The sequence below is a fragment of the Sceloporus undulatus genome, chromosome 1, assembly GCF_019175285.1.
Source record: "Sceloporus undulatus isolate JIND9_A2432 ecotype Alabama chromosome 1, SceUnd_v1.1, whole genome shotgun sequence".
NCBI classification, from domain to species: domain Eukaryota; kingdom Metazoa; phylum Chordata; class Lepidosauria; order Squamata; family Phrynosomatidae; genus Sceloporus; species Sceloporus undulatus.
In genome coordinates, this window is record NC_056522.1 from 254,370,595 (window position 1) to 254,384,934 (window position 14,340).

Genomic DNA, 14,340 nt, shown 5'->3' on the forward strand with positions numbered 1-14,340 from the left:
TATATGGGCATATCACTTTGGGGCTTGACAGACTTCCCTGAAAGGGCAGGCTGGAGCCTCCTGTTTTTCATCCTGAGGGACACCACAGCAGCCAAACCATGTGGCTTCCACAGCAAAAAGAACCCGCTGAAAGTGGGTTTTTTTTTTGCTGCACACAGTAGCAATTGTGTCAATGATGCAAGCACAGTGCCACAATGTGTGGATGTTGCACCATGCTTGCATCATCATGATGGCCCCCATTTAAATGGGAGTCCACCATGATGGCACCACCACCACACACTAGGGCTTGGAACTATGTGGTCGCTCTGCAATCCCTAGCCCTAAAATCGGCCCCAGACTGCCACTTTCCAGCAGTCTGTAACCGGGCCCTTGTCCCTAGCTATAGTCCCAATCTGGAAGGTAAAATAAGTGAATACCAGTGGCTTTAAAGAAACATCCATTTTGAGTTTCTCTGTGAAACCTCTAAGTTTCCTGACAGTTTGCAGTTATTCAAAAACTCCTCAGTACTCAGTTGGATTGGAAGATCACACCAGCACTTACTTAGCAATGACAAACAGTGGATTGGGCACTGGAGTGGTAGGAGATGAAGCACTCACTCATTTATCGCAAAACTCACACCGTAGCACATTATTGGAACCATGGTAACATTGAGTTGTGAAGTTGAAACACAAAAAACGAGTTCCTGCTTCCTCTCTCGGTCATTCCTCATTCTTTGCCCATAATTTTTAGCATAACTATATAGTTTCTCTAACATGTAACAAAAATAAAGAAGTGTTTTAAAAATAGAGGAAGTAAGGGAGAAAAGGAATCTTGTAGGGCTTTCAAGAAGAACCAATATATTCATTTTAGCATGGGATTTCATAGATTAAAATCCATGACAAAATGCTAGACAGCAACAATTAATTCAGTGGATTGTATGACAACATGTGCTTCGTAGTACAATTTGTTTCCTAGGTGAGGTTTCTCATACCTTGTATATTCTAAGTCTTGTGAAGATATTTAGATGTGATTTCTTCCCCTCCCTTTTGCATCTTCCTGTAACCAGTACTTTTTTCCTTGAGGAAAATCCAACATTTTAGATGCTGCTGAATTGAATGGGGAATGCTTTAAATGAAACTCACTTGGTATCAGTGTGTAACATTAGTTGCTAATGTGGTAAATGAGTTGCTATGTACAAGGAGATGCCATTGGCTGAGGGAAAAAAGAGCTTATGTTTCCAACATTTTCATGCCCCAGTCCATAGACTAAAACAATGCTCCTCACACTTTGGTCCTCCAGATATTTTGGATTTCAGTTCCAAGAACCCCCAGCTGGCTTGGCCAATGGTCAGGTGTCCTGGGAGCTGAAGTCCAAAACATTTGGAGTATCAAAGTTTGAGATCCACTGAGTGGGAAAGGTATATGTCTTCTCTTTATAAAAGTATACATTATCTCCTTGACCTGGTGTATCTTCTCAAATGAGATGTTCACATAAAGCTCAAGTGACTTTTTTAACTGACAGCATAATGTGGCTTACAATGTGCCTTGCAAATTACCATCTATTGTTCATTCTTGTGGTTTTCAGACAAGCAGTTTTCACTTTCAAGATAACAGGCAATCCTCAAGGATACATTTGGGTGTTAATTCTTGTGGAGTCACAGAAAACCCACAAAGGGAACTCCTAGGCTGGATTGTCCACTTATCAGCAGAGCACACATTGCTCAGAAAAAGATGGATACTAATAGCACCAAGATGACAGAATTCATTCTGCAAGGATTTACTGAATATCCAAAGGTACAGATTGGCTTCTTTGTAACATTTCTTGTCATCTATCTTTTCACCATGGTAGGGAATCTGGGGATGGTTGTGTTGATCAGGTACAGTTCTCATCTCCAGACCCCCATGTATTTCTTTCTGATACATTTTTCATTTATGGATGCTTGCATTATCTCAACTATTGTCCCCAAAATGTTGTTGAACTTCCTGGGGCAGAGGAATGCCATCTCTTATAGTGGGTGCATTGTCCAGTTCTTCATGTTGTGTACTTTCACAGATGTAGAGTCCTTTATTTTGGCTGCCATGGCTATTGACCGCTATGTGGCCATTTGCAAACCATTGTTCTACACTATCATTATGTCAAAGCCATGCTGTATTTGGCTGCTCACTGGGGCTTACATTGGTGGTGTTGCAAGCTCCCTCATACACACATGTGCATCTCTGAGACTATCCTACTGTGGGAGGTATTCTGTCAACCACTTCTTCTGTGACCTTACTGCCCTGTTGGACCTAGCATGTTCAGATACATCCCTCAATGAGTTACTTTTGTTCACTTTTGCAACTTTGGTTGAAGGGTTCAATATTTTGACCATTGTCACTTCCTATGCCTTCATAAACATGACCATTATGAGGATGCACTCCTGAAGAGAAAGACTCAAAGCATTTTCCACTTGTGCCTCTCACTTGACAACTTTTCCCCTGTTCCATGGCACCATCCTCTTCATGTATTTCCGACCCAGCTCCAGCTTCTCAATGGCCACAGACAAAAGAGTCTCTGTGTTTTACACCATTATCATTCCCATGTTGAATCCTCTGATCTATAGTCTGAGGAACAAAGATGTAAAGGATGCCTTAATGAAATTGATAAGGAAGAATGCACATCCAAGCTGACTGAGTTGGTATTATGGACTGAGAAGCTGTGTAGAGTAATTGGACTTGGGTTTGTACATACTCTGGTTATTCAAATAAAGAGGTAGGAGAAAGGTTATAAAGAAGTAGGCATTCACTTAGCACAAGTGTTTTCACATGGACAGTGAACTGGACCCAGAATCTGCCTTCCAAGAACAGAAGGGGTCTCTTCCACCTGATTCTTAGAGATCCACCTCCTTCTACACCGTAGCCCACCTCATTAAGCAGAGTTCCCGTCCTTCTGGTGAGGGGTTACTGTGGGAAAGAGAGCCAGGGGAAAACTCAGATTCCACAGGTCCAAATCTGGGTCCGACCCACTGATTTCAGTTGAATGAATTCTTCACACATCTTAATTCCAGATTAAAAGTTGTTTCACAAATGCATGCACACCACTTGATTAGGATATACAGTAGTTTGCATATGACCTGCTGGAAGAGATTCGCCAATTATCCTCACTCGAGGCTTTTAAAAGGGCGACAAAAACCTTTCTCTTCCGGCAGGCCTTCCCTGTTTGATAATGTCTAGAACTAATTGAATCCCCTCTTTTTATTATTTTTATTATTTGTGATTTGTTTTTATAACTTTGATGTATTGTTATGTACATTTAAAACATTTTTTACTGTTTAATTTTATAGTTGGGAGGGAGGGTTGGGTCGGGGTCTTGTGGGGCTTGTTGTTTTTATTGTTGTATATTGTATTCACTTTGCTGTTACCCGCCTCGATCCTCAAAGCGGAAGAGGCGGGATATAAATAAATATTTATTATTATTATTATTTATTGTGTCAGGTCTTAGTGTTATCAGTGCCATCATCAGATCCAGGAAATCTGAGATAAGGATAGGTGAAAGTACTTTGACTAATTGCAGAACAGATTTCCCTTGCCAATGAGTTATAAATAAATAAATAAAACTTTTATTTATATACTGCCTTTCCTTCCGATCAAAGTGGTTTACATCATTAAAACAAGTCATAGTACAATATATCAAACAATCCATACAAAGAGTTCCATGCATCAAGTATTGGGGAGTAAGCTTTTAAGTTGGATGCTCTTGCTTTTAGACAAACTTGAACCTTGACATCTCCTTTTCTAGCAATTCATCATTGCACTTAATTAATGGACATTTGATGACTGACAGATGAATTATGTGATTTAATATTAAAATACTGGATCTGAGATGCTTGAGTATGACAGTTTTATCTTTGGCTCATTTCAGCATGTATATTCTCATGTGATGTTGCAGTAAGCAAGAGATAAACATACTGTACTCTGGAAGAAGAAATAAAGAGCTGAAAACAGCTATAATACATGCAACTGAAAAATGTGCACAGACATACTTAGTCAATGGGAGAAAAGATACAAAATTGCATACTATGGGAAAGGAGTATATGTAAATACAGAAAATGCATACCAAATATGCATATGATTCCAAGCCAGAAGGATAAAAAGTGTCATAACCTGATGTGAACACAAGATGCAACAGGAAACACAAGTAGGATTTGGAGAAATACAACGAAATAAAAACTGAGCATTTCTCAGACTCATACTTTCTGTCTACCCATAATGAAAAATATTACCTCCTAGTCCTGTATAAAAAGCAAGCAGAGAAGATCCCTTGGAAATCCACATGGAAGGAGAACTTCTATGTAGAGAAAAATATAGAGCATGGTCCTGTATCTGTACATGGTTTGCACATAAACAGCGCAACAGTGATAACTGGTTCCAGAACCATTAACAGAAGTATCGAAGGGACTAAACTATGCTTGACTTTAAAGAAACAGATAGTAGCTACAGTAGGCCCTCCTCTTACGTGGGGATCCATTCTGGATCCCTCCGTGTAAGGGGAAATCAGCATATGCTGGAACCCCATAGGAAGTAATGGGGCCCGTGCCCGTGCCTGCGCCATGGATGCATGCCCCATTGGTTCTTCAGGGGGGCCATGGGTGCATACCCCATTAGTTCTTTGGGGGCGCCACGGGCACGTGCCCCATTAGTTCTTCAGGGGCGTGCGACGGGCTCTTCTGGCATAGCTTTCAGCATATGCTGAAAGCCGGGTATGGTGTGCCCGGGTGAAACGCAGGCACACTGTACATCTTTTTGTTGTTGTTGCTTTTTGATGTTGTAACCCACCTTGATTCCTTGTGAAAAGGTGGGCTATAAATAAATCATATTATTATTATTATTATTATTATTATTATTATTATTATTACAGTTGACCCTTCTTATACACGGATTTTTTTATACACAGATTCAAACATCCATGGTTTGAAAATATTCAAAAAAAGTATACGTTTCAAATATCAAACCTTGATTTTCCATTTTTTATAAGGGACACCATTTTGCTATGTCATTATATTTAATGGGACTTGAGCATCCCCGGATTTTGTTACCCACAGAGTATCTTGGAACCAAACCCCAGCATATAACAAGGGTCCACTGTATTATTAATTCTGGGGCAAGTGCAGGGGATTTAATAAGAAACCTATGAAGTGGACAGGCTTTAACCCTCCCTTCCTGCTCATGGTCTCAGTGTGAAAAAACCTTGCCACACTTGCAATTTACATTGTCCAAAAATTATCCAGTTGGGACCACAGCAACTGGGACCATAGTAGAGAGCAACAGGTTAGATTTCTATCTGCCATCATATTAGAATCTTAAAAGGGGGTGGCGAGATGACAACTAACTATGTATTTAAATAACACATAGCTTAACCCAAATGCTTTCCCTATGTTCAGATGGCTTCAGAGACTGTACTGTAGTGATATCCATGTTGTTATTATCTTCTGTCATGGAAAGGATCTGAGCTCTATCCTTTCACAGCATAAAGGAGTGTCAGATAAGCTGTCTGACGTAGCTAAGACTCGCATCTGACCTACAAGTTTACCAATCCAGCCCAGTTGTAAAAGAGTATACTCATGTGAATGTAAGAGCAACTAGTTTCTGGAACCTACTGTGATGGTGACATAAAGGTAACTCTATTCCATTTGTGACAGCATCATGGGCCTAACTCTTTTCCTCTTGTGGCAGCACCATGGGTCTTTGTTTTCCCACCACTGCCACCCATTTGTAACAATGCCACACCATTCAGCTTACTCTTTTCCACAGATGGCAACCCAATGGGATTTTGTTCTCCCACCGCTGCCACCAATTTGTGACATGCACCTGTACTTTTCAAAATCTTTTCTGTATTAATTTGTGACACTACCACCTATGTGTGATGGTCACTTTATTTTTCTTGTGTACACCAACTTATATGGGAAACTTATTCCCTATTTGTAAATGTCAGTAGGGTGGTTATTTATTCAAGTCTCAGACAAGCCTATATGTGAACAATAATAAAACTTGTGTGCATAACTCCAAGTTCCACACATGTATGTTACCCACAGGATTCCAGCCAGAGTCTCAGGAAGTATAGAAAAATGTTTTATTCCAAGAAACAGCCCATCAAATTTGGCCAGAAAATCTTTAAATGGTCTTCTTCAGAGATTGCTAAAAGACAGAAGAATGGCAATACACACATACATAATAGCATAAAATGAAGAGGTACAAAAATAATATGTGAACATATGCCTCATGGTGAGTCACATAGAAAATAAAAATCTATTAAGAAATGAACACAACAATCCAGATTCAAAATCTACACTTATACCTTGGATGACTATACACAATGTAGAGCCATGTCACAAGGAGCTTTGTGCTATTGGCCCATTCACCTATGAATAAAAGGCAAAAGATGGGTGAGAGGAAGAAACTGGAGAGCTCATGGGACATTACTTTCTTATATACGACAACCAGTCTTTCTTCTCCTTGAACAGGAGGGGAAAGATAGAAATGATGAAATGCAATGATACTATCCCAATTCATTTTCTCTTTACTGGGTTACATGAAGTTAAGTCTCCTGCGAGTTTTTCAGCACAAAATGTCTTTGTAGAACACCATGAGATGTTTTATCTAGTGCTAAAATTAAAACTCAAGATTTAATCTTCTTTGACTGTAAGCCATGAGATACCATTTGGGAAAGACAGTCTTCCATGTTGAAAGACCTCATGTCAGCATGCCTTAGGAGCTCTGAAATTTTTGGCCTAGTAACCGGTTTGATGTTCTACATCTCCATTAGTGTGTGTGTGTGTGTGTGTGTGTGTGTGTGTGTGTGTAACATGTTACTGGCCTCTGTAGATGGCACTTGTACGGTTATCATGTGGTACTTTAAAAGCATTCTACAAGCAAAGTTCTCAAAATAAACTGACCTCAGTTGTTTTGTTAGTCCAAACTAGAGAAGACTCGCTGAATCAACTGTTGATGCGAGTCAACACTTACATAAATCTTATTGATTTCTTGAGTCTATTCAAGTCCTAACTTCTAATTGGATTCAGACCACTGTGTTGTTATGTGTGCTGTTTTCTTGTGAATATATAATAATAATAATAATAATAATAAAATTTTATTTATATGCCGCCCTTCCTACGATCAGGGCGGCTCACAACAGATTAAAACAAACATAATATACACAATTAAAAACACAGTTAAAACAAGACAATAGTAAAAAGCCCCATAGCCCAGCCTCTTGGCCACGAAAGAGGAGGGGGGCCCGCAGGATATTTATTCGGGGAATGCCTGTTGGAATAGGAAGGTTTTGAGATCCTTCCTAAATTGGGCCAGGGTAGTGGACGAGCGGAGCTCAGTGGGCAGCGCGTTCCAAAGGGCTGGGGCAGCTATGGAGAACGTCTTCCGAGTCGTGGAGACTAACCTGGCCCCAGGCACCTTCAGTAGCTGCTGCCCAGACGTCCAAGACAATACCTGTGAATCATGAGGTGAACCTTGATACCACCACTGAAAACTCTAATCTGTCAGTCTTTTTGGAATTTGAAATAGTGTCCTTGAACAAAGGAGTACAGAGGAGATGGAGAAATTGTCCAAATTTCATGGAGGCAGAGATATCTTACACCCATAAAACAGAAAAGCGTTCTGAACATCCAGTGAAGAACCGTGCAGGAAAATGTGAGATGTTTTTATTACACTGTTGATCCATGGTCCAAATACTGGGGTACCTCATCGTGGAATGCAGAGACAACCCCCTCCCAATCCAGACCACAGGCTGCTGGTGTTCTACTAACCTCTTCATCTTTAATACAAAAATTAAAATTAAATCCCAGAGAAAGTATTTGCAGAAATGTTAGAGCTTTATTTTAGAACTGAAAGGCATACAACAAGCTAGGCTAAAGAGGTTACAGTGTATTTAAATACAACACTGATGCTCTGTTCCTGTACAGCAGATAGTGTTCTGGTATGATTCAACAACATTTTTGCAAAGGCCTATATGATCCTTTCTCCGCTGAAATGCAGCATTCACATCCAGCATAGAGATCTGGAAGATACCAACTTGGGTGAAGGGTGGGCTACATGAGTGTTCACCTGATGATGACCAAGCTACTAAGCTTTGCACAGTTGTGGGTTGTATATATGAAAAACAAAACAAAACACCACTGCAGAATTGTATTTGCTGCAACTTAGTTTCTTTGGATTCATGTTTTCTACACCTAACAGTATCTTTATTTTAAATGATTGATGATACTCTCTGATAATGCTTCTCATTAATCCATCCATCCATCCATTTTTTGTTTGCAGAGGGAGGTAGTTATTTAAAGTTTAATTAACTCTTCTGAGGTTTATTACTATCAACTACCTGAAACAGCCTCTTGGCTTCAGGTGGCTGCTGGGACTCATAAAGGATAATTCCAATACTGGTGGAATAATGACAAATGAACATGGAAACACAATTTTCATACAGTGATTTTTTGGGACAGTTAGTTATTCCCTGGTTCCCAGCCAAGATCAGAACCCTATATGTCTTCTACCCATAGTCACAACCAGGACTCTAATCTATTTTTTTTTAAAGAAAGGTCTTGGTTTCAATAAGGCACTTCAAAGCCAGTTTAAACATATCATGTCGAACAATTTTCTTTTTTCTTAGGTTAATTGTTCTGGTACACTGAAGAGGCTTAAAAGCAACCCTAGAAACATAGGACCAGTCCTAGTAGATCAGATCAACACGCTACTGAGTGGAACATTCTGTTTATACATGGCCAAACAGTTGCCCATGGGAAACCAATAACCAGGGCATTAGGTAAAATTACTCCTATCTCCAGCAACTTGATGTATAGAGGAATACATAAGATATCCAGAACTGAGCCCCATTCAGTTCGAAGGGGTTAAATTCAAGGTAAAGGGGTATTAGAATACATCCTTAAATGCCATGTTCTTTAAAAGTCCACCAACTCCACATTTTCAAGAACCAACAAATATTTCACCAGTGATTTACAAACTCTAGGGCAAACATTTTATTCTAGTTAAGCTGTGAGCCATGTCTGTTGAACTTAGCTGCCACTGGAGATGGTGTCTTGTTTTCTATGCAAAGATGATATGTGATGTTTCATCCTAGTTTCTCTATTCTCAATGATTTTCTTGGAGGACATCAAGATGTGGAAATTACTTTGATGTCTATCTCTGGTTATCTGAGTTGCATGTATAGGATTGTGCCATCAGAAGAATCATAGAATCATAGGCGGGTTACAAACGGCCCTCAAGGGGCCGTTTTCCCGCCGCCGCCATTCGCTGCGTAGGGAAGCCCCAGCTGCCAGACCGCGAGGCTTCCCTGCGCAGCAAAAAAGGAGCGGCGAAATGCCGCTCCTTTTTGGAATGCGGAAGTGGCGCCGCGAGGGGTGGAGTGCGTCCTCGCGACGTCACTTCCGCCGTGACACGTCTGGACGCACAGCGTCCAGTACGTCAACATGGCGGCGCCCATGTGGATGGGCACCGCAAAAAAGTACGCGCTCTGTGCGTACTGGGACGAAGGGCTGTCAGGAAGGTAAGAACCTTCCTAACCCTAATACGGCCCTTCCTAACCCTAGTACGCGCGGAGCGCGTACTTTATGGCGGTTTGTAACCCGCCATAGAATCACAGAATCATAGAGTTGGAAGAGACCACTAGGGCCATCCAGTCCAACCCCCTGTCATGCAGGAAATCCAAATCAAAGCATCTGTTCAATGCATTTCATTAAATATTATGTGTGGTCAAAGTGTGTTCTTTGAGCTCCAGAAAATTTCATGCTGCAACTCAGATCAGCCTTAGCAAATATAAGCAACATCCAACAACTGGAGAGCCACATTCTGTCATTGCTGCCTTAGAAATGTCTGTTAATAGGAATTAACAAATGATTCTGATGATGACAAATGGACAGAATGAGACAACTGTTTCTTCCCCCCCTTTATATTATATGAAGTAATGATAATCCATAAAATATTACATACAATTGTTGAGACAGTTGTTAGGTCAAGGGAATCAGAATATTTGGAAATAGCATTATATGCATCAATACTTCAGAAGCACTTATGTCATCAATTTTGTTCTTGTTTTTTTCCAGATTGAGGAATCCAGGCAACCACAGCATTGCTCTTTCACACCTTGAGCCTAAACAAGAGCTTCCTCCATTAGAGCCTGGAGCACTGACTAGAAGCAGGGGGAAAGTGCCACAAAAAGGAGTATCATGGCAGTATTAAAAAAAGAAAAGAAAACACACCTGTTTTGGTATTAATCCTACTTCGCTCCAGTTTGTTGTTTGCATTAGCACCAATTTAGATTGACACATCCTCCCAAACCCTTAGTTGTTGGGATTACCAGGTGTGATGGATTAGTACATCTAAGGCTTAAGCCTCCCTTCTTCCGTAAATTATCCTTCAGCAAGCAGAATACTGCTGAGAATGATATAATCATTTTGAAACTACAAATATACAATGTGCTGAATTATCACTCAGACCTGATAGAAGCGTGTTTCTATTCTCTTTTCCCTGTGCAGTTCATCGAATAAGATGGCATTTTACTGACAGAGAAATAATCACTAGGAATGTCTGTGTGGAATATGCCTTTGCCTGGCATATTTCCTAAATGTTTTAACAGGACGAGGAAGTTAGATACCTCATTTGAATTAATTTATGGTGGAGCAAAACCCTGGCACAACCAGTGGCTTCATTACTGAGGAGCAGTGACTCCATCCTCAGCTTTCATGGCTACCTCCTTCATAGATCCTCCAGGTGTTAAATTCTCCTCCAGGTATTACAGAAGATAGCCAGGTGCTGAACCCTATTCTCTCCACAGGTTCATCATCTGGAGACCCTGCAAAGGAGGCTGGCATTAAAATTGAGGGTAGAGTTACCACCACATAACACCAATCAGGACAGTGACAAAGCAATCACATTTGATGAGACTGGTTCTGAAAGAGAATCAATTACATTTTTCTTCTGACAGGCTGCATGATTCTATGAGCCTGTTTTTTAAAAAAACTGTACTGTGTACATTTCTCTAGATTTGGTATAAAGATACAATGAATGTAAACTGTTTGCGCCTTCATTTGTTCTTGTGGGGTTTTTTGGTGTGTGTATGTGTGTGTCTGAGAGTGTGACATTTCCGTTCGCATGTCTTTTTCCTCCTACATCTTTCCATCTTCCTTTGATCAAGAGATTCATTAGTGTTAATGAGCAAAGACTTTAGTGTCTATTGATCTCCATAATGCATCTTTCACATCTTTGTTCCTCAGGCTGTAGATGAGGGGATTTAGCACAGGGACAATGATAGTATAAAAGACAGAGATGTATTTGTCTGATGTGGGGGAATACCAGGAGCTGGGGCGGGAATAGATGAAGAGGAGAGTGCCCTCATAGATGATGACAGAGGTCAAGTGGGAGGCACAGGTGGAAAATGTCTTCCTTCTTGCTGCTGCAGAGTGCATCTTCAGGACAGAAGCGACAATGAGAATATAGGAGATGACAATGATGATGGAGGACATGATTTCTACTGAGCTCCCATAAGTATAGAGCAAGAGCTCATTAAGGGATGTGTCTGAACAGGAGAGCTTCAGGAGCAATGGAAGATCACAGAAGAAGTGGTTGATGACATTTGGCCCACAGAAAGATAGCCTGAAGGCAAAGCAAGTGTGGACCAGGGCACTCAGTGTACCACCAAGGTAAGAGAACATAACCAGTGTGAGACGGACCCTTTGAGACATAACAGAGGTATAAAGTAGTGGGTTACAGATGGCTACATACCGATCATATGCCATAGTAGCAAGGATGAAAGACTCTGTGTCAGCAAAAGTACAGAAGAAATAAAACTGCAGCCCACACCCAGCGTAGGAGATGCCCTTTTTCATTGCCAAGAAATTGACAAGCATCTTTGGGACAATCACAGTGCAATAGCAGAGATCAACTAATGACAGATTGCTAAGGAAGAAATACATAGGGGTGTGGAGCTGGGGGCTGGTTCTGATTAGAACCATCAGCCCAATATTACCCAGCAGAACCATGCTGTAGAGTAACAAGAATACCATAAATAAGACGATCTGAAGTGCTGGGCTGGTGACAAACCCCAAAAGAACAAAGTGAGTCACAGTGGTTTTATTGCCATCTGGCATCCCTTCCCAATGTCTCATTTACCAAAGACACGCAGACACGGGGCTGTCGAGTTCAGTGTGGTTTGGGAAAGAAAGCTGGTAGGCTTCGTAATGAACAGAGCAGAGAATAAATCAATAGAAAGTATTTATAAACAGGTGAGACTTCGGTATCTACTGGGGTTGATTCCAGGACCTCTTGTGGATATCTGCATCCATGGATGCTCAGGTCCCATAATATACAATGGTATAGTATAATGGAATCCTGTATATAAAATGACAAAATCAAGGCTGGCTTATTGGATTTCTTTTGGTGTGAATATTTTGCAGTATTCAATTGTTCAATATTCAAATATTCAAAGTGGTTGGTTGACTTTGTAGATGCAGAATCTGTAGATATGGAGGGCTGACTGCATTGACGGGGGAAAAAAAGATCAACAGTGATGACAGGGAAGTGATGGCAGATGCAAATCAGAAACAAATACTTTTAGTATGCCCAGTGAGCAATTTATCAGGCAATAGAAATCAGTCACTGAAATCATATCTACCAGCCAGGATCAGGAAATGATATGGGCAGACCATTACTTCTGTATGTGAAGTCGAAGGCTTTCATGGCCGGCATCCATAGTTTTTTGTGGGTTTTTCAGGCTATGTGGCCATGTTCTAGAAGAGTTTGTTTCTGACGTTTCACCAGCATCTGTGACTGGCATCTTTAGAGAATGAAGATGCCAGCCACAGATGCTGGCAAAACGTCAGAAAGAAACTCTGCTAGAACATGGCCACATAGCCCGAAAAACCCACAAAAAACCATTACTTCTATACATTCCTCTTATCCATTAGTGGTTGGTGGTTTCCATGTTAATGCATCAGTGAATCTGCATTGGCTTTTAGCTCAAAATTTTGTGGGAGCTACCCAAGGTAATGAACTGACTTTGAGAGTTGGGTTAAACATCTTTTTATTTTTCCCTTAAATTTCAGATTTACTCCAAAACCTGGAGTAGATTCACTGTCTTAGTGGCATAAAGGCCACCAGCCATCCTTACCCCACTGACCTGGAAATCATTTTTAACTGAGTTCATTTTTGAATTGTTTACATATGAAATCACTCACCACTCTTCTGCCACTGGTCCTCATTCTGAGGACAGTGTCTGAAGCAATCTGTATGGGGTCTGCCTCCTTTCTAATTTCTGTTCAACACAGTGAATTCTTTAATGCTCTAAGTGGAATAGTTAAATGTTATCCAGTGCAAATACCATTCCTTTCTCCAGCTATTATTTTCTTGCCTCTATTTGAAACAAGAATCAATTAAAGCATAATTAAAGAATAGGAGGCTTTCATGAGCTTCCTTTTGATGTGTCTAGGCGGGATTTACTTCACTGGGATTTTACTGCACAGACCAGACAGATAAAGAGCTTCTATGTATCTGCTCACATTCTGTGAGCCTCCATCCTATGCACAGCTCTTAGAAATATTCCCATTCAACAGAGGCTTACTCACAAGTAAAAGTATACAAGTTTGTAAACATACTGATAATCAGTGACATACATAACTGATCTGTGGGGAAAAATATGTTTCTATGGAACATAGCAATGGTTAGAAGCCTAATTGAAGGACAGCAATATTATTGGCCAGAGTTGGGGCTTACCTTATGGGGTGCTCAGCTGGGAGGAAATAGAGAGAAAGGGAATTACAGTGGTCAAGAAAAGTCCTGCTTTTCATTATACAATTTTCTTTCTTGTGGTTTTCACCCTTTCCTGACAATTAAAGTGAAAGGGAAGATATTTCTCTTGTGTCCTCCCTTTCAGCCCCCTCCCACACAGTTATAAATGGGCAGGCAATTGGGAATGTTGTAGCATGGGAGAGAGAGAGATGAGACGTAGGGCTTGTCTACCTTACCTCTATATCCCCAATCCCCCCTCGGCTGGCTGCATGGTGTTTACACTACACAATCCCAAACCCCCAAATTGGATCTGGAATGTTTACACAATGTCTGGACCCAATTTGGGATTTCCAAATGCCTTTGTTGCACATTTTTTAAAAAATAACTTTTGTTCCAGATTTTCCAGAGAACCCGAGCAAAGCATGGTGATGATGGGTGATGAGGACAGCTGCTAATCTCTCTGTATCTCTGCTGAGTAGCTTTACAGATGCAAGGTGTGGGGACCACAGCCACCTGTCATCTTCAGTGGGTAGGGTAGGGTAGGGTAGGGTAGGGTAGGGTAGGGTAGGGTAGGGTAGGG

At 40.9% G+C, this 14,340-nt stretch overlaps 2 protein-coding genes across 2 annotated transcripts; one reads left to right on the forward strand and one right to left on the reverse strand.

Annotated features, from left to right (window-relative positions):
* The first annotated feature begins 1,709 nt into the window (after window positions 1-1,709).
* On the forward strand, window positions 1,710-10,152 carry LOC121926161 (olfactory receptor-like protein OLF1). Its single transcript, XM_042458884.1, is given in 2 exon segments — window positions 1,710-2,623; window positions 10,101-10,152. Coding segments are annotated over 2 exon segments (966 nt in total).
* A 1,033-nt stretch (window positions 10,153-11,185) lies between these two features.
* Window positions 11,186-12,124, reverse strand: LOC121920031 (olfactory receptor 5I1-like). Its single transcript, XM_042447181.1, has one exon. It carries the CDS (start codon window positions 12,122-12,124, stop codon window positions 11,186-11,188), a length of 939 nt encoding a protein of 312 aa, XP_042303115.1.
* Window positions 12,125-14,340: the final 2,216 nt, after the last annotated feature.

Excerpts from the sequence above, each read along its gene's own strand:
- LOC121920031 (XM_042447181.1), bottom strand. The coding sequence starts at position 12,124 with ATGCCAGATGGCAATAAAACCACTGTGACTCACTTTGTTCTTTTGGGG.